The sequence below is a fragment of the Dermacentor variabilis genome, chromosome 8 (genome assembly GCF_050947875.1).
Source record: "Dermacentor variabilis isolate Ectoservices chromosome 8, ASM5094787v1, whole genome shotgun sequence".
NCBI classification, from domain to species: Eukaryota; Metazoa; Arthropoda; class Arachnida; order Ixodida; family Ixodidae; genus Dermacentor; species Dermacentor variabilis.
In genome coordinates this window covers 128,312,200-128,334,421 of record NC_134575.1, presented here as the reverse complement: position 1 = coordinate 128,334,421, position 22,222 = coordinate 128,312,200, and the positions used below count along the sequence as shown (strand labels likewise).

The 22,222-nt window shown below is 47.7% G+C and overlaps 1 protein-coding gene across 1 annotated transcript in view; it reads left to right on the top strand.

The window, feature by feature from the left end:
- LOC142590580 (uncharacterized) overlaps positions 1-19,098 on the top strand; it is a 137,755-nt gene extending 118,657 nt beyond the window's left edge. Inside the window, exons 7-8 of the mRNA XM_075702883.1 lie at positions 4,197-4,492; positions 15,273-19,098. Coding sequence (XP_075558998.1) covers positions 4,197-4,492; positions 15,273-17,994 — 3,018 coding nt within the window. The 3' untranslated portion in view covers positions 17,995-19,098. The remainder of the gene's footprint in view (positions 1-4,196; positions 4,493-15,272) is intronic.
- Positions 19,099-22,222: the final 3,124 nt, after the last annotated feature.

Sequence of the window (22,222 nt, the reverse complement as noted above, 5' to 3'; positions counted from 1 at the left end):
CAAGGCAACAGCTGGTTAGTGGCAATAAGAACACCTCCTCCTCGTGAGCTCTTGCGGTCCTTGCGAAAAACGTTAAATTGCGGCAAATCAGCCAAAACTTCCGGATTGGTGACGTCGTCTGTTAGCCACGTTTCTGTTAGTACGAGTATATTGCTGGCAGATGAAGAAACAGGATTACAGATGTGTTCACGCTTTGGGAGGAAGCTACGTATGTTGGTAAAGATAATAGAAAGAGAAAGATTTGGCAGTTTACCGCGAAGGCTTTTACAAGGAAGATTAGTAGTGCGGCGATAAGTCGTATGCTATGAGATTTCATGTACAGATTGTGATGACTCGTCGAATGCATAACGTTTAGTACCGATACACAAGGTTTAACCATTGATTTAAACAGGATACAATGATATTTGCGCGTAAAACCAACTAATGCGCACTTTTCAGTAGACACACTGAGGCCTTGTTCTCGGAGATAAGACGCGGTCATGGTTGCCGCCCTCTGAAGCCTGGCTCTTAGCTGAAGGCGAGCCACCGCAGAGGCCCAGATGCAAATGTCGTCAGCGTATATTGAGACATGAACTGTTTGCGGTAGGTATTCCGCTAGTCTTACCAGGACGAGGTTCAACAAAATGTTGCTCCACACTCCCCCCTGTGGCACACCACGGCAGATGTAATGGTCTGAACTGGGGCCGTCTTCGGTCTGTAAGAAAAAGCGCCTCTCAATCAAGTTGTCCCGAATCCATTAATACATCCGGCCACCAACTCCAACAGCCTCAAGTGAGTTCAGTATGGCCTCATGGGCGACGTTGTCGTATGCTCCTTTTATATCTAGAAAAAGTGCCGCAGATAGGCGCTTGAGGCTTTTTTTGATTTTGAACCCAGGTTACGATTTCAGAGACGTTGTCGATGGACAAGCGACCTCGACGAAAGCCTGTCATGGCGTCCGGATAGATGTTGAATCGTTCTAGGTACCATTCTAAGCGAGCAAGAATCATTCTTTCCATCAATTTGCCGACGCAGTTCGAAAGCGCAATCGGACGATATGATGAGAGCTCAAGCGGAGACTTTCCAGGTTTCAGAATGGGGGTCGAGCGGCTCGATTTCCATTGTTTAGGAACGGCGCCGTTCTGCCAAGACTCATAGTAGTAGTTGAGCAGGTCATCACGTGGGTCATGTCCAAGTTGGCATAGGGCAGCATACGAGATGCCATCAGGTGCTGGTGACGAAAAACACCTGCAGGTCGCCAATGCATCATCGAGCTCTTCGAGTGAAAATAGCACGTTCATTTCTGGTACACGTGCCTCAGGGATGTCATTCAATGCTGCGTCAGTAATGATGGCCACGGACCCAGCAACCCGTGCACAGAACTATTCAGCCACTTGAAGTTCCGAGCGGAGTTAGTAGAGGGCCAGAGGAGCGCAGGGCTCCCTTTGATGCGGAGGTGAGCGAAGACCCCTAACCGTTCTCCATATGTGCGAGAGAGATTTTCGGGGATCAAGTGAGTGACAGAATGTTTTCCATCGCTTATCTTCCAATTTATCGATGCGACGCTGGACTTTCTTTTGTATGTGTCGTGAAGCCCTCAGATCCAAGACGGACTTCGTGCGCCGATACCTCCTCTCCGCCCGTCGGCGTGCCGCACGCAGCCTCTCCAGTTCCATGTCCAAGTCTGTTCGTCTTGCTGACCTTGTAAGCGAGCAGGTGGATGTTTTCAATGCCTCTACGATTGCTTCTTCGATAGTGTGTGAAAGGCCTTCCCGACATGTGTCTTCCATATCCTTCGTAAAATTTGACCAATCAACTGTACGCATGTTAGTAGAGGAGCGTTGCTCAACTCCTCTAATCTTTATGTATGTTGGAATATGGTCGTTTCCATGTGTTTCTATGTCCGTAAACCATTGGGCGCTCGAGGCAAAGCGCCGTGACACCAAAGTTAAGTCCAAGCAGCTACTATAGCTGCTTGGAAATCATAGCCATTACCTACACCACAGCCACTAAGCAACAAAGGCGGGTTAATTTAGTAGAACTGCTTATTAAGATACACTACTTGTGGCCTGTTAGACAAGCAACTACGAATAAAATTGAAAGGTGTGCCAGTAATACCCAAAGACTCGAGCTTATACAGAAGAATAAATCCATGTAGAGCGTCAAATGCAAAACGAACGGGCGTTGTAGCGGTGTAAGTTGTCGGCGTGAAGCACAAACATCCCTAGGGAAGGGTCAGGGTGTGGAGAGTTGAGACCGTCTATAACTGGCTGCAAAGATGAGTCGCGGCGCTTTTCGGCAGCTGTGTGCACGAAGTCTCTAATGGAAAGAACGAAGGTTTCCAGCTCATCTTGCACTGTATCATGGGGGTCGAATGTGTATGCAGGCAAGCAGTCGGTGTCTTGGTGAAGCCGTGCAGATTTGTGGAACAGAGAACATGCGTATCCTTGCAGGCGTTGTGCCCAACGGCCAAGTCGACCATAGGGGTGGTTGAGCGAGGAACGCGAGCGATGTGCATGGTGGTCTGTCACAAGTGAGAAGTTCCTGCTACGGTCGGAATTTCGCGATGGCCAAGACGAGAGCCAAGCACTTGCGTTCTGTCATGGAGTAATTTTGCTTCAGCGGCTACAGAAAGCAGCTTACGTAGGCATCCGCGCGGTGTAGGCGTCCGAGCGAGCGCTTCTTTGTTTGTCGAAGGCGCAAACGCAACAGGCTCGCTTCAGGGAAACCGAACAGCACGCTGCTGCTCAAGCAAGCTAGCCCGCGATGCACGCTGTTCCCGCTGCTCCGGAGTGCGATAGGACATGTTCTGCTCCCGCGCCAGCCACACTATAGACTGTAGAGCGTCAAATTTTCGCCGATGTAGCGTAACTGCCCCAAGCCTGGATCGCGTTCACGTAAAGCCGGACTATGCCTCACCTTTAGCTTGGCCACCCCACTGCGCTCCTTGTTGAGCGGAGGCATAACGCATCGAGGCTATGCTGTTGAACATAGACAGCCAGATAGAGAAAACTGGCTGGACTCGGCGAATACTTCGCATTAAAAGAACATCGCGGGCGGGCAGCGGCATTGGTACCACGCAGGAAGAAGGTAGGAAAGTATCCTAACTCTGTGTCGGTGGCTAGCAGACATGCGGGACCTACACGGAAACGGTATACAAGCAATGGATGCCGATTGATTCTTAACAGTCTGCATGGTACCTCACTTTAGGCGACTGGTAATGGCGGTGTTTCTTTTTTATCTTTAGGTATGAAAAAGATCAATTTTTTGCGAGCTCTTTGGGACCGACTGACCGGAATTTTAAGCGTATAATTTTGAACAGAGGCTACTCCATGTCTAAATTATCTTAAGCTGGCCTTTTTAAGCGGTCGAAAATTTAGTTGCAGTTAGCCTTTAATGCGTCCTGCTTCCAAAGCATTCGATGTTTGCGCCTTAAAACATCTATGTTAAATTTAGGCCACGATAATGTGATTTCATTGCTGCGAATAAGTTCGATGGCGGTAGTGCATAGAGGTGCTCAACATCCGCCTGATCGCGGCCCCACTATCGAAATTGCATTAGCGGCAGTGAGAGTCACGCATATGAAAACTCGTTTCCAAGAAGGGCCACATAAGGATAGGAAAAGATCGTCTCAGTAGAGACTTGTAATTCATGCGCTGAAGTGCACGACTACATTTTATTACACTTTCTTTTCGAGATTCCCTAGTTAATCAGCATTTCAGCACGGAAATAATCGTGTTCGCAGGGACCTTGCAACAAGTCTGATCGTTATGCTCTACTTGCTGAACCCAGCCTTGCTTGTAATGGAGACTTGCGCCACAGAGTTGTCCGTGATTTCTTTCAGAGGACTTCGTATTTGGCTAGAAATATCAACGAGAAAGGGGGGAAAATTCCGGCTTTAGGCATTATCCATTATAAGGTGTTTGGGTGGCCCAGAAAGCACCAGATATGCAGGGAAGTGCGGCAACTTCGCAAATGAATTCAACTATAGAGCATGTATAATGAACAACGCGTATGTAAAAGTGTGACACTTGCGCAAGCTCGAATAGCGCAATGTTTCACTATTTGCACCTTAAGGGGGAGGAGATGGGGGCGACTGTTTTCTTGCGGAGAAACGAGTCGGTTTTAACGATCGCTTAGTTTAAAAGCATATGATCGTTTGCCGTGGGTGTGTGGTCGTAAAGGTGAATCTTTCTAAACGCATGACTGTCGCGCAGGTGGCCACATCATCGTGCCCCGAAGGATCGGTGTTCGACCCCACTCTTCCCGGCTGCCAGACAACGGGCCCTGTAGCCGCCAACGACGGCGTCTCCTATGGCCAGTACGAATGCGAAGGCCGGATTGGTGTGTTCCCCGACTACAGAACGTCGTGCTACAGCTACCGCATCTGCGCCGATGGCTTGGAAGTCGTCCAGTACTGCGGGGGCGGTCTCAGTTTTGACACCGAGTTTGGCCGCTGCGTCGAGGACGCGTCGACGCCGTGCCGACCTCCACGCGTCGTCGGTACCTTTAAGTACGTGAATACGCATAGCTCTCAGTTGGGCGTGTTGGTAAATGTTCGTGAAGGAAAAAGCGCTACTAAAACGGAGGCTTAGCCAGAACATTCATTATACATAGAAGAGTGCCTTTCTAAATAAAGAAATGTCCTGTTGCTAGTAGAGGTTTGCCCTGTGTTCTTCATAAGTCTCAGTTTTAGTAGCGCTTTTTCCATCATGATCGTGGATAGATGAAAATACACGCGTTCACAAACATATCAAAAGAGAGGCATGGGTGCATAGAGACACGCCAGTTTACCTGTGCTTATATGGAGGGTCTTCCAAGTGAACATCTACTAAGGCCTAAAAGCGAGATGTGTGTCACGCGAATGCAACTAGCTGAATTTAAGCGAATTACGAATTATATAACTCCTGAATAATAAAAAAAAACATTTAATCGCGAAGTTGTGAACTGTATCGGCAACTTTTCAACACGTTTTAATCAGTAAAAAAGCGCTCTAGATAAATAAAAAAAGTTAAAGCTACGCGGTACTTCGTGAACGTGCGTGACGTGCAAGCGTATGGGTGCTTAGCGCACATGACGCTATTGGTCCTCGGTGTGCCTAAACGCCTACACTGTACGCATCACAGATCTTACTGAACATAAGGCTCGCGCAGGCACGCCATCCGTAGCAGCCGCCGTAGTAGAACGCCTCCTCCTAAACATTCACTTACTAACTTAACTAACCTGGTGTCAGCGCGCACAGGCAAGCATGAACACTGGACACTCGATGATTGCGGACACGCTGTCAAAATGCTGGCTCGAGGAATCGCGGCAGCAGCAGCGAGCGAAGTGACCTTCACGTTGTGTAAGGCTTCAGCGCAAATTGAGCCGCGAGAACACAGCGCACGCGCAGCTACGAACGGTCGGCCTACCTAGAGTGTTCTTTCAAAGCAGATCGCTTTCAAGATAAAGCCATAGAGAAAGAATTTCAACAAAAACGAACACTTCCATAGAGCCCAGCGGCCGAAACATGGAGGAAAAAAAAAAAAAAAAACTAAGGAGAGGCCCTATCCCCTCCGCGCGCTGGGAGAAAGGTGGGGAAGGAGTCACGTTGTACTTTCTCCCTTCTTTTCCTTCTTTTGCCGTAGCCGCCATGTTCTCAGACCAGAATGACAGCTTTGTTAGGGCCGTATGCGATCATCCGTTTTGCTTCGCAGGTTTTGTGCTGTGGCAAAGGCGTAGTGTACGCAGAGGACTGCGTTAGTGTTCGTGTTTTGTTCCGCTGTGTTATCTAGACCCTGTTATCCCAGTGGTGGCCAGGTGGAACTCGAAGTAAAAAAAGCGTGAAACGAGCGCGCATGCAACGCCGTACACCACGTACAACGCCACGGACGAAGGACGACGTGAGGGTACATTTCCCATTTCGGTGTATTAATGCTAACGTGTCATCAGACATTGAAACTGCTGTGCTTCGGATTATCTAGAATAAACACCTTGCACGTAAGCGCGACAGCTGTGCAGCGTTCCTGCTTTTGACAGCAGATGATGCAATTGTGGCACGTCAGAAGTGGCTCGATGAAAAAGCGAAACGTCGGCGCTATCTTCGCCAGCTTTTCAGGGAGCACGGCTCAGCGCCAATTGTGGCACGTAAAACAGCCATGTGGATGGATGGGAAAGAAACGGTTGCTGCTAGTAATAAGGGACGAACTCCCTTTACTGCAGTAATCTTGTCTGTGTTCTCGAAGGGCGCAGGGAAAAAGAGGCTGGCGGATACTGTGCTAGAGTGAACAAGGCTGGATAGAAGAACGTATGCCTGCGCTCACGTCAAACGGTTGATGGCACGTAGTACGTACTTGCGTAGGCACGGTCAACGTATTAGCCACAAGTATATGCGCTTACTGTTGGGTACCGCAGGATTTTGTTTCCGTGAAGCTTCACTTACCATGACAAGAATGTACTTCAGCCCGTAGTTGGTGTATTTAAACGCGTAACTATGTTCCTCTCCGCCGCAATTTTCGTCGGCGTGCTGTGGCTCGTCATACGTCCGGCGTGAGTACGAGAAGAAAGAGGGTTAACCGAGGGGCCCGTTTTTTATTGATAATATCATGAGAAGCCAGCAAACACACCAAGGAATACAGACGGCTTTTTTCTTGTACTTACGAATTGAATTAAAGAAATAATAAACTAATGGCAATGAAAGGGGATAAAAAAACTTGCCGCAGGTGGGGAAGGATCCCACGACTTCGAATTAGGCGAACGATGCTCTAACCAATTGAGCTACCACGACGCGGTTTCCTCATCCCCTTTCTTGGGTGTTTATGTGTTACTACTAGAACTAACCGTGGGAGTGTTAGCCAGCGCCACCACTCACAAACCTTGGCGGCAAATGTGGAACATTCTTAGAGACAGAATGTTCGGCAGGAAGGATTTTCTACATGCGCCGGCAAGGTTTGTGAGTAGTGGCGCTGGCTAACTCTCCCAAGGTTAGTCCTTGTTGTAACACACAAATACCCAAGAAAGTGGATGATGAAACAGTGCGGCAATTGCTCAATTGGTTAGAGCATCGCATGCGTAATGCGAAGGCATGGGATCATTCCCCACCTGCGGCAAGTTTTCTTTCTTCATCCACTTTCATTGCAAATAATTTATTATTTCTTTAATTCAGTTAGTAAGTACAAGTAGTTTCCCCTGTGTTTTCCTTGGTGAATTTGCTTGTTAGCTTCTCATGATCCGGTGTGAGTGGCATACGGGTTTGCTCTCAAACTGCAGATGGCCTTGTCATAGGTCGTTTCTCGATGGAACACACCACGGTCGTACCTCTTGCCAGATCGCTACGGCGCGAAACTACGCCGTAATTTGCAACCGCGTAAACATACACGCAGACCGGCGTGGTTGTGCATGCCGTTGCGCGACCAGTGCAAGAAAGGTAAACAAGAGAGGAGAATCTAGCCCGACACGATGGCGGCGTAACGCTGACTTCCGGCGTCACTTAAGCGTCACAAAGAGTGACGGCAGAGACCCTCCTTCGATTTTGTATGCTCCATGGGCCGAATCGACAGTAGCGCTCCAACCCGCCATCATTAATACCTGGACCACACTTCCAGTGTCTGATGACGTGCGTGTTTTGAACGCCAGCTGGTACGCGTCACGGAGGCTGCACTGATCGCCACGGCGTATTATTTTTAGTTTTTGTTTTTCGCGTCTACTGCTCAACCGCGCGCGGTCTGTCGGGAGTCGTTTCATTATTTAGTAGAAATGATTGCAAAGAATCTTTAGAAGCCTTGATGGAATCTATGCAACGTGCAATTTCATAAATTAGACGCAAGACGCCTTGTGAAATGAGGAAATGTTTATTTTGTGCTATATAAATGCTTGTTCTAAGGCTTTTTTGCGCATTAATGGAATGTTGTGGCACCAGGTAAGTAGTCGTAGCTCCACCGGACGACATCGGCTGAAAGAGCGCAAATTAAAAGCGTGTGTTATTTTGGTATTTAGACCTCATAGGAAAACTGCCTGTAGAGGCGAAAGTGCGAAAGGGGTGAAAGGGCAGCAGTACAAACAACAGGAATTCACTTTTACATGCATGGCGTAGAAAATATTTCCTTAATCGCAAACAATAAGAAAGTATTGACGCGAAATAAGCTTGCACGCGTTTACACGGGACCCTTAAGGCGAGAACGACGAAGTTCGCGGTTGCGCGCGCGCTCTCCGAGGATCAGCCATCGCAAAAGGCAGACGTTTTTTTTTTGCCAATCTGTCGGTGGTAAACTGTTTTAGCTGTAATAGCTGGGTGACATTTCTGGTGGACGTGCGGGGTATGGTCGATGTAAAGATCTCCGGAGCATACCCCGGACCTCAACCCGGCGAGTAGTTCAGCCGAGGCTACCCCTGTGCACCTACGTGCCAGCCGACGCCTCCAGGGACTCCAGCCATAGCACGGTCTGCTACCGGAATGAACTAGAATGACGAACCAACCACCTCCTGCCACTCCTGCAGCATCGCACATTGTCGCCAATCACATCCGGACGCCGAATCTGTTCAACGGAAGTGCTTCAGAGGACGCCGACGACTGGCTTGACCATTTACCGGGTTGCCACCCTCAACGACTGGAACCGCGAGCGTAAGCTACGCTACGTGTACTTCGCTCTTGAGGATTCCGCGAAAACATGGTTTGAGAACCACGAGGCGACACTGACGTCATGAGAAGATTTTCGTAGACAGTTACTCAATGCCTTCGCCAGGGCGGACAGGACGGAGAGGGCGGAGTCAGCGTTGGAGGCAAGAATTAAAGGCCCGAATGAGCGAGTGACGGCGTTCGTAGAAGACATGAATCGGCTTTTCATACGTGCGGACCCTTCTATGAGTGAAACAAAGAAGGCGCGCCATCTCATGCGCGGCGTCAAAGAGCAAATATTTACTGGCCTCATTCGAAATCCGTCGACGACACTTGCAGTGTTCCATGACGAAGCCACTGCTATGGAAAAGGCCCTTCAACAGCGGGCCAGGCAAAACATCCGCGACGCCATGATTTCAAGGGAACTCTCCGCCGTTACCCTCGGTAACGACGTTGGCGCCTTGCGAGAACTCATCAGGGCTGTCGTCAAGAAGGAAATGCAGAAGATGCAGACGACCACTGCCCTTGTGGGACAACTTTCCATTGCGGAAATGGTGTGCGCCGAGGTCCGACAGGCCTTCCATATTCCTGGACAGTACGAGGCACCATAGCAGGGACCGCACGCCGAAATGAGTTACGCTGAAGCAGTACGCCGTCTGCCACCCTCAAGTGCGTGCAGCATGGTACACCCCACTCAACAAATGGGCTTAAGCTTCAGGCCGCCTCGCAGCCCACCGCACATCGCTGAAGCAAGGACCAGGAAGAGCGACGTCTGGCGCACCACAGACTAAAAGCCCCTTTGTTTTCATTGTGGCGAAGCCGGACACATCTACAGAATGTGTCCTTATCGTCATGTGGGGCTCCGTGGATTCTCGCCGAATGCACCTCGTCCACGACCTGGTGAGCAGCCGCCGGAAATAGAGAGTTTCGTGGCGAATCGTCGCAATGTTGATCAGCGATGGCAGGAGCCCCGTTCGTCGTCTCCTGCTCGTTACAATATTTTTGTTTATTTATTTGTTTCCACAAGCAAGGAAGTACATGGTTGTGGCGGAAAAACAAGGGGAAAAAAGCTGCGGAGAAGCAGCTTGACTGGCCCCAGGTTCCGTTTACAATGGCAGCAGCAGGGCAGGTTGGAAACGGTAAGGGGGAAAAAAAAGAGAAGAAAAGAAGGAAAGAAAAGAGAGAAGAGCAAAAGCACTAAGGGCAAAAGATCACTAAGTACAACGGTACACAGTCAAGATTGGAGGAACATATCACGCAGATTTTTCGCGGAACAAGTCAACACATCGATATTGCATCTGGTAAGATCATTGAGTAGACTGGGCAGCCAGTAGCATAACATTTGCTGGCCATAATTAGTCCGAAGTTGAGGAACACACCAAGTCTCAGGAGCTCGAGTTGTGTAGGAGGTTTCTCGTTTTGTGAGATTAGCGAGAGAGCTGAGGGCACCAATATTTTTCTCATATCTTCTGTAGGTTGTCAACAAGCGCAGGTTTATTAGGGCAGGCAATTTAAGGGTTTTAAGCGCGCTGAAAAGAGGAGCGGAATGAAAATCACGAGGCTTATTACAAATGACACGAAGAAATTTCTTCTGAATAACAAACAGCTTTTGTATATTTGTGGCTGAAGTTGTCCCCCATACGAGGCAGCCGTAATTTAGATGACTGAAAAAAAGTGAGTTGTAAATCAGCAATTTAACGGATTGCGGGAGGTATCTAAAGGAATAGACAACACCCAAAACCTGTGACAGTTTGCCTATGAGAAAATCTACATGAGAGCGCCATGTCATATCATGATCAAAGTGAACACCCAGACATTTGATTGATTGGACAACTTCAATAGTACTGGAGTTAAGGACAATATCTCCAGGTAGCACGACATTCATATTTCTTGGATGAAAGAGCAAGGCTTTGGTTTTTGCGGAGTTGATTGTGAGACCATTTTCAAGGGACCACTGGTGTACTTTCGAGAGCACGCTGTTAGCACGTAAGACCAGGTCATCCAGACATTTGGATGAAAAAAGAAGTGGGGTGTCATCGGCATACGTAATGTACGTTGTGGCGGAATCAATGTTAATAAAGTCATTTACGAAAATATTGAACAAGAGAGGGCCTAAGATGCTTCCTTGTGGGACACCCACATGAACAGGAAGGACACTGGATGATAATCCATTTACATGCACAAATTGCTTTCTGTGATTCAAGTAAGATTCAAGTAAGCTGAGAGCAATGCCACGGATGCCATAATAAGTTAGTTTATGAACCAGAAGTTTATGATCAATAGAATCGAAGGCTTTAGATAGCTCGACAAAAACGCCTAACGTTAATAAACGTGCCTCAAAATTTCCAAGGATTAGTTCTTTCTGCTTAAGGAGTGCTAGTTCAGTCGACATGAACCTGCGGAAAGCGTGTTGATGTGGGGTTAATAAGTTATGTTTGTCAAGAAAACAGGATAACCTACAAAATATTATCTTCTCTAGTCCTTTGGAAAAAATCGGAAGTATGGAGATGGGTCTGTAGTTCGAAATAAGTGTTTTATCACCTTTTTTAAAAATCGGAAGCACCTTTGCCACCTGCATTCTTTTTGGGAATTGACCTTGTGAGAGACAGATATTGTGGATATGAGCAAGAACAGGTGAAATAATATCAAGCACGTAGCTGACAGGCCTGATTTGCAGGCCATCAGCATCACAGGCACTACTATTACTCAGGTTACGGAAAAGCAGTGTTATTTCATGTTCATTAGTAGGGTTCAAAAATATTGATTCCGTGCAATGAGTATCTATAAATTGACAGGCACTCAGGCTGGCAGTTTGGTGACATGTACTGGTGAAATGATCATTAAAACAACCAGGAAGCGCATCACTACAGATTTCCTCACCGTTAATGACAATGTGCATCTCGGGTGTATGATACGGTTCACTGTTTGTTAATATGTTTAACTTATGCCAGATCTTACGGCCATCATTTTGGCATCTTAAGAAAACTTGTGATTTGTAAACGTTGTCCCGTTCCCGGCCATTTCGGAGCACCAATACACGGGCGACTGGCGCGTTTCCGACACAGCTTAGATTTTGCCGACGCGATGCTACGCTGCGTACACACAGGTGGCCACAGCACAGGTTCTAAGCCAGACCAGGCTAGATGCTTACAGAATGCCTTGTACTCGCACTCAAGACAAATTCGTGGGTGCAAAGGCTGTTTTATATCGTCAAGACGGAATTTTCGAGATATAAACTCCTCGTTTTTGTGCTCATCGGCGTTATCTTGTGCGCGTTCTGCCGGCGCAAGCAACACACTCCCGTGTGATCACTCTTGACAACCGCTCGTCGCGCTTTCGACAAGCGTGAGTGCCGAAAGGACGTGCGTGTTGTTGGGGGCGACATAAAGTGCGTCGGATACTCGGCCCCGTAAGATTCAGCACACGCGAAACTAACTGCGTGACACGGCACAGCGGCTTTTCGCTGTGTCACAAAGCCGGATGCAGACAACGTGCCTCAAGAGTACCCCAAAAAGAACATAAACTAGCTTTCAATAATGTTGGGCCCCAGTGAAAGCGCCCCACCCTTTTACTCACACACCTTGTACGGTGCGCGAGAGGAAACCCACTACCTATGTATCGCAAACAAAACCTGCAGCAACTGCTAGAGAAAGTCTACCCGGTGCTCCGCTGTTTAGCTGCGTACTCCTCGATGCTTCAACTGGTTTTTCCTCCCCTATTAGCTCAACAATAACCACGTTTTCCTCTAGGTGGCGCTAATTGCTGCGCGCTCGCACTTCTTCGTACTTTCCCGGCGCGCGATTTTCTTCACCTACACTATGCCTTCGTTGTTTTCCTGCTTCGCGGCTGTAAACATGTACTCACCGATTTCACTAGCTCTGGCCAGTCACACATGTGCGCAGAACAGTACTACCGGACTGGGGACTTGCACGCAGTTATTTTCGATCTTGAAACGTGCTTCCAATGAATGACCGATGCTTCACGCAGGCAAAATTTATTAATGGGCCTTAAGTAATCGATGTGGATCGAAGACAAGCATTTTGGTTTTCTATTTCGCCTAGATGCCTGCAGGAAGCGATGCAGGAAATGGGGCAATGATCCGAAACAATAAATATGACATACAAATTCTGGAAGCTTTGTAGCCGCTGTTGCAATTGACAGACGGCGGAAAGATTCAGGAGCTTTCGGCAATGAATAGTGATGCATTCATCTCCTGCGGCTATCTGATTTGTAATACCATGAAGTCAACTCGCCTTGCCCAGTTGCATCCGAGGCGATGGTCGTGGCCTTCACCTCATAGCAATTATTTTGGCTTCAAACTTTTGATTTCCCTGCAACGCAGATTATTTTCCCGATACGTGTAAAATAGTCAAAGTTTCTCGGCGGGTAATCTACTATTCAAGTGTTCATTTTCAGGTTAATTGTACTTTTGTGAAACGACGAAGTTAATACCAAGTTGGGTATTCTGATGGAAAGAAATAAAATGAACATTTTCAGGTGATTCTGCAGCGTTTCCACTGAACACCCTGCGCTAAATTGAGTAACTTATTTTTCATGATGACTTGAGTAAAGAATATGTTCAGTTACTGAAAATGAATTGAGCTGTACCGAGTTCATTGCACAACTGTTACATTTAGGTCTTGGCAAAACTTAGTTGTAACCTCCGGAATATACATTACGTTTTTGTTAAACCATGCAGAATAAAACAAATGCTTGTGGTAGGTAGCATAATTTTATTCCTTGAGCTGTATTTCTCGAAGTGGTGGGCATAATTTGTGTTAAAAATCACGATGCGTAATGAAAATTACAAAAGTTTTAATGCAAGGTATTTACCTGATTACTTTGCAGGAAATAATGCAATCAATAAAATGTAGCCGGTGGGTTCACAAGGCAAGTTTGCTTAGAACTGATTTTGATGATGGCACCTGTTTCGATGTATAGCCGTCAAACTAGGCGTAAAAATGCCCTATTCCACTTTTTTTCTAAAGCGCCGTTTTATACAGCGATGCACAAAAGTGACTGTAATGCCAATATTTCTCGTCGTACACAATGGGAATGCATTTGTCGAAACTGGCGTCACTCGGAGAAGTCTTTCCAAGTGGATACGCTCCACAAAGCCTTTGTATACAATTTGTAAATAACAATATGGTGCGTTAGGTAGTTAGTCAATAAGCGTAATAGCTAAGATTATAATTAGTCGATAATTCATTTTAATACTTTTCGGCAAGTGCTGTCCATTTTTTCGAGCAAATCTTGTCAAGCACTGGGACTGCGCGGTCGCAGGGAACTTAAAAAGTTCATGTTTCCAACAAACTCCCGATATAGGTAGTATGTTTAGCCATACTAGGCGTCTAATCAAGGATATCTGTGCAGAGAAAAGAGGAAATGGTTGAGCTACCGAGAAAGTAAAGAAATTGACGTATTTTGCAGTGTTTTCAATTAGAGAAAGCGCTTAAGACAAGCGATGCCGTAAGGAAAGCAAGAACAATTCGCGCCAGTCACATTAACACTGAATGAGGGAAGTTTGAAATTAAAAAGCACCAATACTTCTGAAGGAAAGAAAGAGGCGATCTAGAGTATGTATGTCTCATTGTTAGTAGAATGCGCAGTTCTTATTTTGCCATTAGTGTTTGATGAGGTGGAAAATAAAGCCCCGCAAACTATCTTTAGGTATTAATTTAGTGTGGACCACAAAAGTTTAGGGACCACTGGACCTGAGAAAAAGCTCCGCATCTTGACAACACAGCTTCGTATTCTCATTTCCAGGCTCTACTGGTATACGCAAACAACATTTGTTTCACGGATTTCCTGCTTGCTATTATAGAGTGCTCGGAAATTCAACGTTCCCCGAGATTCCGTGGTCCGTAAACTCTTGTGGGCGACTGTGCAGTCACATTCAAGATGAGTCGCAACATGGTGGATGTAGTGGCGGGTGTTCCCAAGGCTAGACGACGGCGCTGACACCCGAAAACTATGAGAGCTAAACATAATTGCACTACCTGCTACGTGCTAAATTATTTTCTACATGTCAGCGCAGTCGCGAATTGATGTACGCCCCTCCCACTTTCACGGACATTGCCTTGCAGCTCATATTAAACCTGACCTGACTGAAAGTAAATATGCTTTTTCCTTGTGTATAAGTTTGAAAGATACCAATAGGCATCAATTGGTTTATTTTGTGTTTACTGATTTACTAATGTATTTGTTTTCCCCGCAGTGTATTCTGTTTTTTATTTACTTTTAAATATTTTGGGGAGTTCAGCATTAGTGTTGGCATGTATTTTTTTCTGTTTTTGTGGTACTAAAATTAGTGAGCAGCGTTCCTGAGAAATATGTGTTTTGCCTGTTCGTCGCCGGTGCCACGACTTGTAATCCGGGAATAAGGCCTTGTCAGGATGCATGATTTATGTGCCTCTTTTAGCCTCACCTCGGGGGCATATTGTATAATATGTCCGAAATAAATACTATTACTACTACTCATTCGTACATATGCGAACGAATGTTTCAGTGATGGTGGTCTTTTACCGGTTATATGCACCCTCTCATTACGAGCCGTGTTCCGCATGCCGCGTCAATATACTTGAACTAGGATAATATAAAACGTTATAAATTTTTAAACTGTGACAGGATAATAAGAAGCTAGAACAATAATGCTAAAATTGCACGTTGACCTGAGATTCCTTGACATTTTAACCTGCAGGTGCCCCGAGGGTTCACCGGGACTGTTCGTGGACGAGAACAGCGGATGCAGATTTTGGCACGAGTGTGTCGGCTCCGAGGGCGTATCGTACGCCTGCCCCAGGGGTCACTCGTTTGACCCTGAGCGGATGCTTTGCCGCCCCATTCTAGGCTGCTCTCGGGCTGCGCTGCGACCACGGGCCTCCATCTCAGTGACTGGAACCATCGTACGACTCAATGACACTGACTTCGAAGTCGACTGCGGAGAAGCTGCCGAGGTGCTGCCATCCGTAGACCGTCGGGACTTCCACGTCTGCGCTCCTGCTGGAGCCTTCAATTTCCGCTGTCCCGCCGGCACGGCCTTCGATCCTGACCGGAACGCATGCGACATCGACCGTGGCACCGACGTGACCGACTTTTCGCTTCCAGGGAGTGCCGACGACGACTTCAGCTGTGACGGCAGGCGTGATGGCCTCCACCCCGACGAGACCATGGGTCACGACTGCGCGAGGTACTACTCGTGCGAAGGTGGTCGAAAGAGAATCATGTTGTGCCCTACAGGCACTAGGTTCAACCAAGTGCTTCTCCTCTGCTCCAGCTCCGTCCTGTGTCATGTGGACCGACACTTCTCGGTCACGCAGCCGCCGGTCCCACAGGATACACCATCTACCACTACAGAAGCTAGCACTACAACGACTACACCGTCTACCACGGTGTCAACTACGATAGCGACGAGGCGAACAACTGCGCAATACACCTATGAGTGGACGACGCCGGCGCCTGTGCTCGCAACTGCACGGTCATCTGTGAGAGGAAGCGCTCGTGCAGCTACGAGAGGAACTACATGGGAAGCGACTTGGCAAGGCAGTTGGGCAGCGACCAGAGCTGCTACCCGCGCCCCAGTGCCATCGACCGCGGCATATACAACGCCAGCGACTACGGCGCGATCAACTACGTCCACTACAACTGAGCCTACGACGACAACAACGACTACAACGACTACGACTACAACACCAGCGCCTGTGCCTGACGTACGGCAGGAGGTGGAGCCAGAGTACGAAGATTATTATACAGAATTTTCACCGGAAACTACCGCAGAAGTGACTCCAGGTGTTGCACGTCAAAATGTGCCAGTTACAACACCTCAAAGCACCCCAGAAGCTGTTCCAGGACTTCTTCCAAGAAAAATTCCAGAAGGTGTCCCACTACCTCGACTGGAAGATACACTAGTAACTGCGCCTCCGGCCAATAAGGACTACAGGCTAGAGGCTACGCCAGAAAGTGCGCCGAGAACCAGTACAGTGCCACCGGTTACTAGGCCGCGGATTACTGAGGATCTCGCGCCAGAAACTACGCCACCAACGACGCAAGCCAGCAAAACGGAAGCTACACGGAAAATTACGCCAAAGTTTGTGCCTGAATACGATATAGACTATTATTCAGAATACGTGCCGGAAACAACTGCACGGTTCACAACAGAAACTACACAGGCTACCACTGCCGTAACAACTGAAAGAACTACGACGCGACAAACCACGCCCGTATTTTCTCGCGTAACCACGCCGGCCCCTGTTCCGGTAAGCATAGCTACTACAAGAGCGCCAACAAGAGCAACTGCCCGAACTGCTACACGCAGAACCACGTGGTCTGACTCGTGGGACGGTGCGTGGGCTGCAACGCGAGTGCCCGCATGGGCAGCTACGCGAGCACCAACATGGGAAGCGACACGCGGACAGGCGACGCGAGTACCCGCGACGCGGCCAACAGTAACGCACGTACCGGTGTCGCAAGCCAGAGTCACACAAGCACGGGTGACGCAGGCACGCGTGACGCAAACACGAGTGACGCAGGCCCGAGTGACGGAAGCAGCGGTCACTCACGTACCAGTAACCGAAGTGCCCCTTGCGCTGTCGTGGGTGACACAGACGCCCCCACCGGATGCGTATCAGGAAGCGACGCGGGCACCCACACAGATTCCGACAGAACAACCAGCACGGGAACCCACTAGGACACCGACTGAAGCACCAAGTTCTCCAGCGCCTTTCCAAGAACAAAGTTATGACAGCCAGCCGCCAGCTGCACCAGAAATCAGAGCAGCATCGCCCATTGCTGTCAATGCACCGACCTCGCAGGACGGCTCATCCAGAGCCGACCCTTCCACAGGGTCTTCCGTTGGTGGTGCAGCACCTCCAGCCACTGCTACCGGGGAGGTCACATTGCTTCCTTTCCCGCAACAGCATCTGGGTGGGACGAGACGACGCCGGATAAAGTGCGTGAAGACGGGAGTTTTCGCCGATTTCAGGTCGGGCTGCCGGAGGTATCACGTGTGCACAAAGAACAAAAGCAAGACGTACGAGTGTCCGCAGGGTCTGCTGTTTAGCCCCGTGAAACAGACGTGCGACGTGCCCGAGAAGGTGTCCTGTGCGCCGCCCCGTCACCGGGGCTGCGTCAACTGCAAGCCGTCCAAAACATCGACGTCGAAGACGCCTACTGCACGCTTGCACCACGCCCACGGTGTGCCTCCGGGCTTTCACTTTGAGTGTGACCAGCTGCCGGATGGATTTTACCCTGACGTCGCGCGTCGGTGCCACGTCTTCTACCGCTGCCACGGCGGGCAAACGTTCTCGCACTACTGCAAGGGCGGCCTGCTGTTCAATGCCAAGACAGGGAACTGCGATTTCGAGGGCAGCGTCGACTGTTCGGCGCCGGGCGACGAGGAACGGTCGCCTAACGAGTCGGCATGAGTGTTTCTCGCACACTTGTCAACGCGGCTAGTCAGTGCGATGAGCCTCGCGAACGCCGAGTGGCTGCTGAGCAACGCAACACGTGCCAAGTAGGGATGCTGGAAGGAAATGTTATTCGGCGCCCGTCATTTGGAATGCAGCTGACACGCTCTTACGCGGCGCCGAATACCGTATGCAAAGTATTGTCTCGACCCACAGAGATCTTAGCGAGACCGAACATTCAAATAATGACCATGGCGATGAAGCGTAACTGCATTAAAAGTGTTCTCATGAGGGGTATTGCTGCAATGTTGATACCGTAGAAGGAGAGCTGACGAGTTGTTTACTTTGTGGAGAATCGTCTCAGTTTTGATGGTAAAAAACATGAAACTGCTTTCGAAGGCTTATGCGCTCCATACAAAAATGATTGGGCCTTAATGGAGCCGGGGTACTCCATAGTAGCTTGCCCCAAGGAAGGACAGGCCACGTGCATCACCTTTTGTGAACTGCTTCGCGTTCTGTGACGTGCCTCGCATTTTGTGAGGCAGTACCGCACTTAATCCGAGTTTAACCTGTTTTAGTATTTGGTCTGTCTGTGCAAGATTAGCAGAAAACGTATGTTTGCAATGTTAATTCCCATTCTAGCTGCCTTCTTTCGCTGTCGTGAATTGAACGTTGGCACCATTCGAATCCCCTGTGTAACCAACATGGTAATGATTTGCGCCGATGAATTGCTATATATGCAAGTATCATATTTTCCGCTCACCGTACAGCAATCAATAGGTGCGCGTGCATAAGACGTATAGATGAAGCCCAACAAGACACTGTTGCCTACACCACCGTATATTTTTGCGTAGAGTGCATTATGATGGCATATAAATTATAACCGAACTATTACAAGTAATAGAAAACATTGCCATGACTTGCTCTCTAAGCACAATTTACGCAATCCCTGCGATCAAGCAGAATTCTCGTTTGCAACCTTATTTGCCTCTACTGCTAATACAACAGACTACAGGGCAGAACGGAAAGTATATTATTTTGTAGAAGAATGACTTTCGCACTCAGTTTTGCCAAACAAACATTGTCATTGTTGTAAAATAAACTGCACATGTTTTTTTTCAAGGTTCTACGTGTGACATATCTTACAGTGAGTTACACATCGATAAACTTGCCCAAAGAAAGCGTCGAAGAAGTCGCTCGTCGCGCAGAAAAGAAAGAAACATGCAGCAGCTACTGAGTATGTACATGTGGGTATATATATATGTGGAATTATGAAACGTATATTATTTAGTCTGATTCTGGAGCTTACAAGTGGCGAACAATCAGCCATGAACTTCAAAGAATGTTTGGTCGGAATGACAGCTAAGGTGTAGGAGGGAGAAGATTTTGCTTTTCGTTCATTTCTCTTATGGCTTTTGCATGCGGCAGAAAGAAGCAGAAACAGGTAAGAGGGAACTCGCAAACGTCTACTGGGGCTCAAGCTCTAAACACAAGGGGATGATGATCATGATTCCTATGAGCATCCCAAGGGACGCCAACGAACAGCCACCTAGCCTGCTTTGCTAATCAGCTCTCACAACACATTACACAGAAAGATAGTCATACAACAATCAAACCCCGGCCCTCAGTCTCCAGCAGCCGCGAAGCAACTGACCACGGCGGCGGTCAGATCCGTGAAGCAGCAGAGGGTGCTAAGAATACCTGGCTCCGGACAGGCCGCCATTAGAATCTGAACCTGGCGACGTTTAACGTTAGAACGTTATCGAGTGGGGCGAGTCTAGCAGTGTTATTCTGGAGGAATTAGAGGGTAGTAAATGAAGTATAATAGGGCTCAGTGAGGTTAGGTGGACAAAGGAAGCATATACAGTGCTAAAAAGCGGGCACGTACGGTGCCACAGGGGCTTAGCGGAGAGACGAGAACTAGGAGTCGGATTCCTGATTAATAAGGATCTAGCTGGTAACATACAGGAATTCTATAGCATTACGAAAGGGTTGCAGGTATTGTTGTGAAATTTAATTAGAGGTACAAATTGAAGGTAGTACAAGTCTACGCCCCTACATGCAGTCATGATGACCAGGAAGTCGAAAGCTTTTATGAAGACGTGGAATCGGCGATGGGTAAAGTCAAAACAAAATACACTATACTGATGGGCGACTTCAATGCCAGGGTAGGCAAGAAGCAGGCTGGAGACAAGTCAGTGGGGGAATATGGTATAGGCTGTAGGAATAGCAGAGGAGAGTTATTAGTAGAGTTTGCAGGACAGAATAATATGCGGATAATGAATACCTTTTTCCGCAAGCGGCTTAGCCGAAAGTGGACGTGGAGGAGCCCGAATGGCGAGACTAGAAATGAAATCGACTTCACACTCTGCGTGAACCCTGGCATCATACAAGATGTAGACGTGCTCGGCGAGGTGCGCTGCAGTGACCATAGGATGCTAAGAACTCGAATTAGCCTTGACTTGAGGAGGGAACGGAAGAAACTGGTACATAAGAAGCCAATCAATGAGTTAGTGGTAAGAGGGAAACTAGAGGAATTCCGGACCAAGCTACAGAACAGGTTCGGCTTTAACTCATGAAGAGGACCTTAGTGTTGAAGCAATGAACGACAATCTTATGGGCATCATTAAGGAGTGCGCAATAGAAGTCGGTGGTAACTCCGTTAGAAAGGGGACCAGTAAGCTGTCGCAGGAGACGAAAGATCTGATCAAGAAACGCCAATGTATGAAAGCCTCTAACCCTACAGCTAGAATAGAACTGGCCGAAGTTTCTAAGTTAATCAACACGATCGTGATTAATCTCGATCGTGATGATCATGATGCGATCGTGATGTGAGGCGAAGAGGAGGAGTGTTAATAGCCACTAACCGCAACCTTCATTGTTTCAAAATTGATATCTCCTCTCCATTGGAAATACTGTTTCTGTACAGTAAAAATTCACACCCACCCTTAATATTCGGATCTTGCTACCGACCTCCTGATGCCGATTCAAGCTTTGTTGCATGCTTCCATGAGGCACTTTGCACTCTGGCACATTCTTTTCCTAACGCGCCAATCATTCTGTTCGGCGATTTCAACTTTCCAGCAATAGTATGGTCTGACATAGCACAAACATTATCGAAGCGCAATGCAGAAAGTGAATTTCTTGACACGTGTCTTACGTTTGGCTTATCTCAGCTCATCTTCAATCCAACAAGGCATATAAATCAATCGTCCAGCTTGCTCGACCTCTTGTTTGCCACGCATCCTGACAACTTTTCTGAGATAACATTTTTGCCCGGGCTTAGTGATCATGCTGTAATTCACGCTACTTATCAATTTAATATATCCCCCCAAAATAAGAAAGATCGTAACGCTCTACGACAGAGGGGATTATGTCGCGTTCAATGAAAAGTTAACTCAGTTCAGTTACTCCTTTCTTGGAACGTTCACTTGTCGTTCCGTTGAAGATAACTGGTTAATGTTTAAATCCAAAATGCAAGAACTAACGAAAGCCCATATTCCTACCATCGCTGTAACTGAACGGCCCTCATCCCCTTGGTTTAATAACACATTAAAACGCCTGAACAATAGAAAGAAAAGGCTTTATCGTATCGCCAAGCAATCTAACATGTCGCGCCCATGGGAAAAGTACCGCTGCATTGACAAAATGTTTCAGTCACAAGCTAACAAAACTAAGCGACCATTCTTTTCTACCTCACTTCCTGATATGCTACTTAATAAGCCTCGTCGATTCTTGAAGGTTGTCAATCCATGCCCAAAGAAATCGATAAATATACTTGACCAAAATGGCGTCCCTATCCCTGATACTGAACTTGCAACAACACTTAATTCAACATTCTGTTCAGTTTTTACAAAAGAATCTGAAGGCAATCTTCCTTATTTCCCTAACCCTCAATATCCTCACATGCCTGCCATCACGTTTGAACCTCATGGCATTTGCAGACTAATAGAATCTTTGAAGCTTGCTTCATCGGCTGGCATTGACGGAATTGACGCGAAAGTGCTTAAGAATACAAAAGATGTCACTAGTGTCATCTTATCACACATTTTTCAACAGTCACTGTCGTCTGGAGTGGTGCCGCAGGACTGGAAGACAGATAAGATCATTCCAGTCCCCAAAAAAGCTTCTTCGACGTCATGTCTTGACTACCGGCCTATTTCCATTAACAGTGTTTGTTCCAAACTGATGGAGCATGTAATCTTTTCCCACATCATGAGATTTCTAATTTCCAACAACTTTTTTC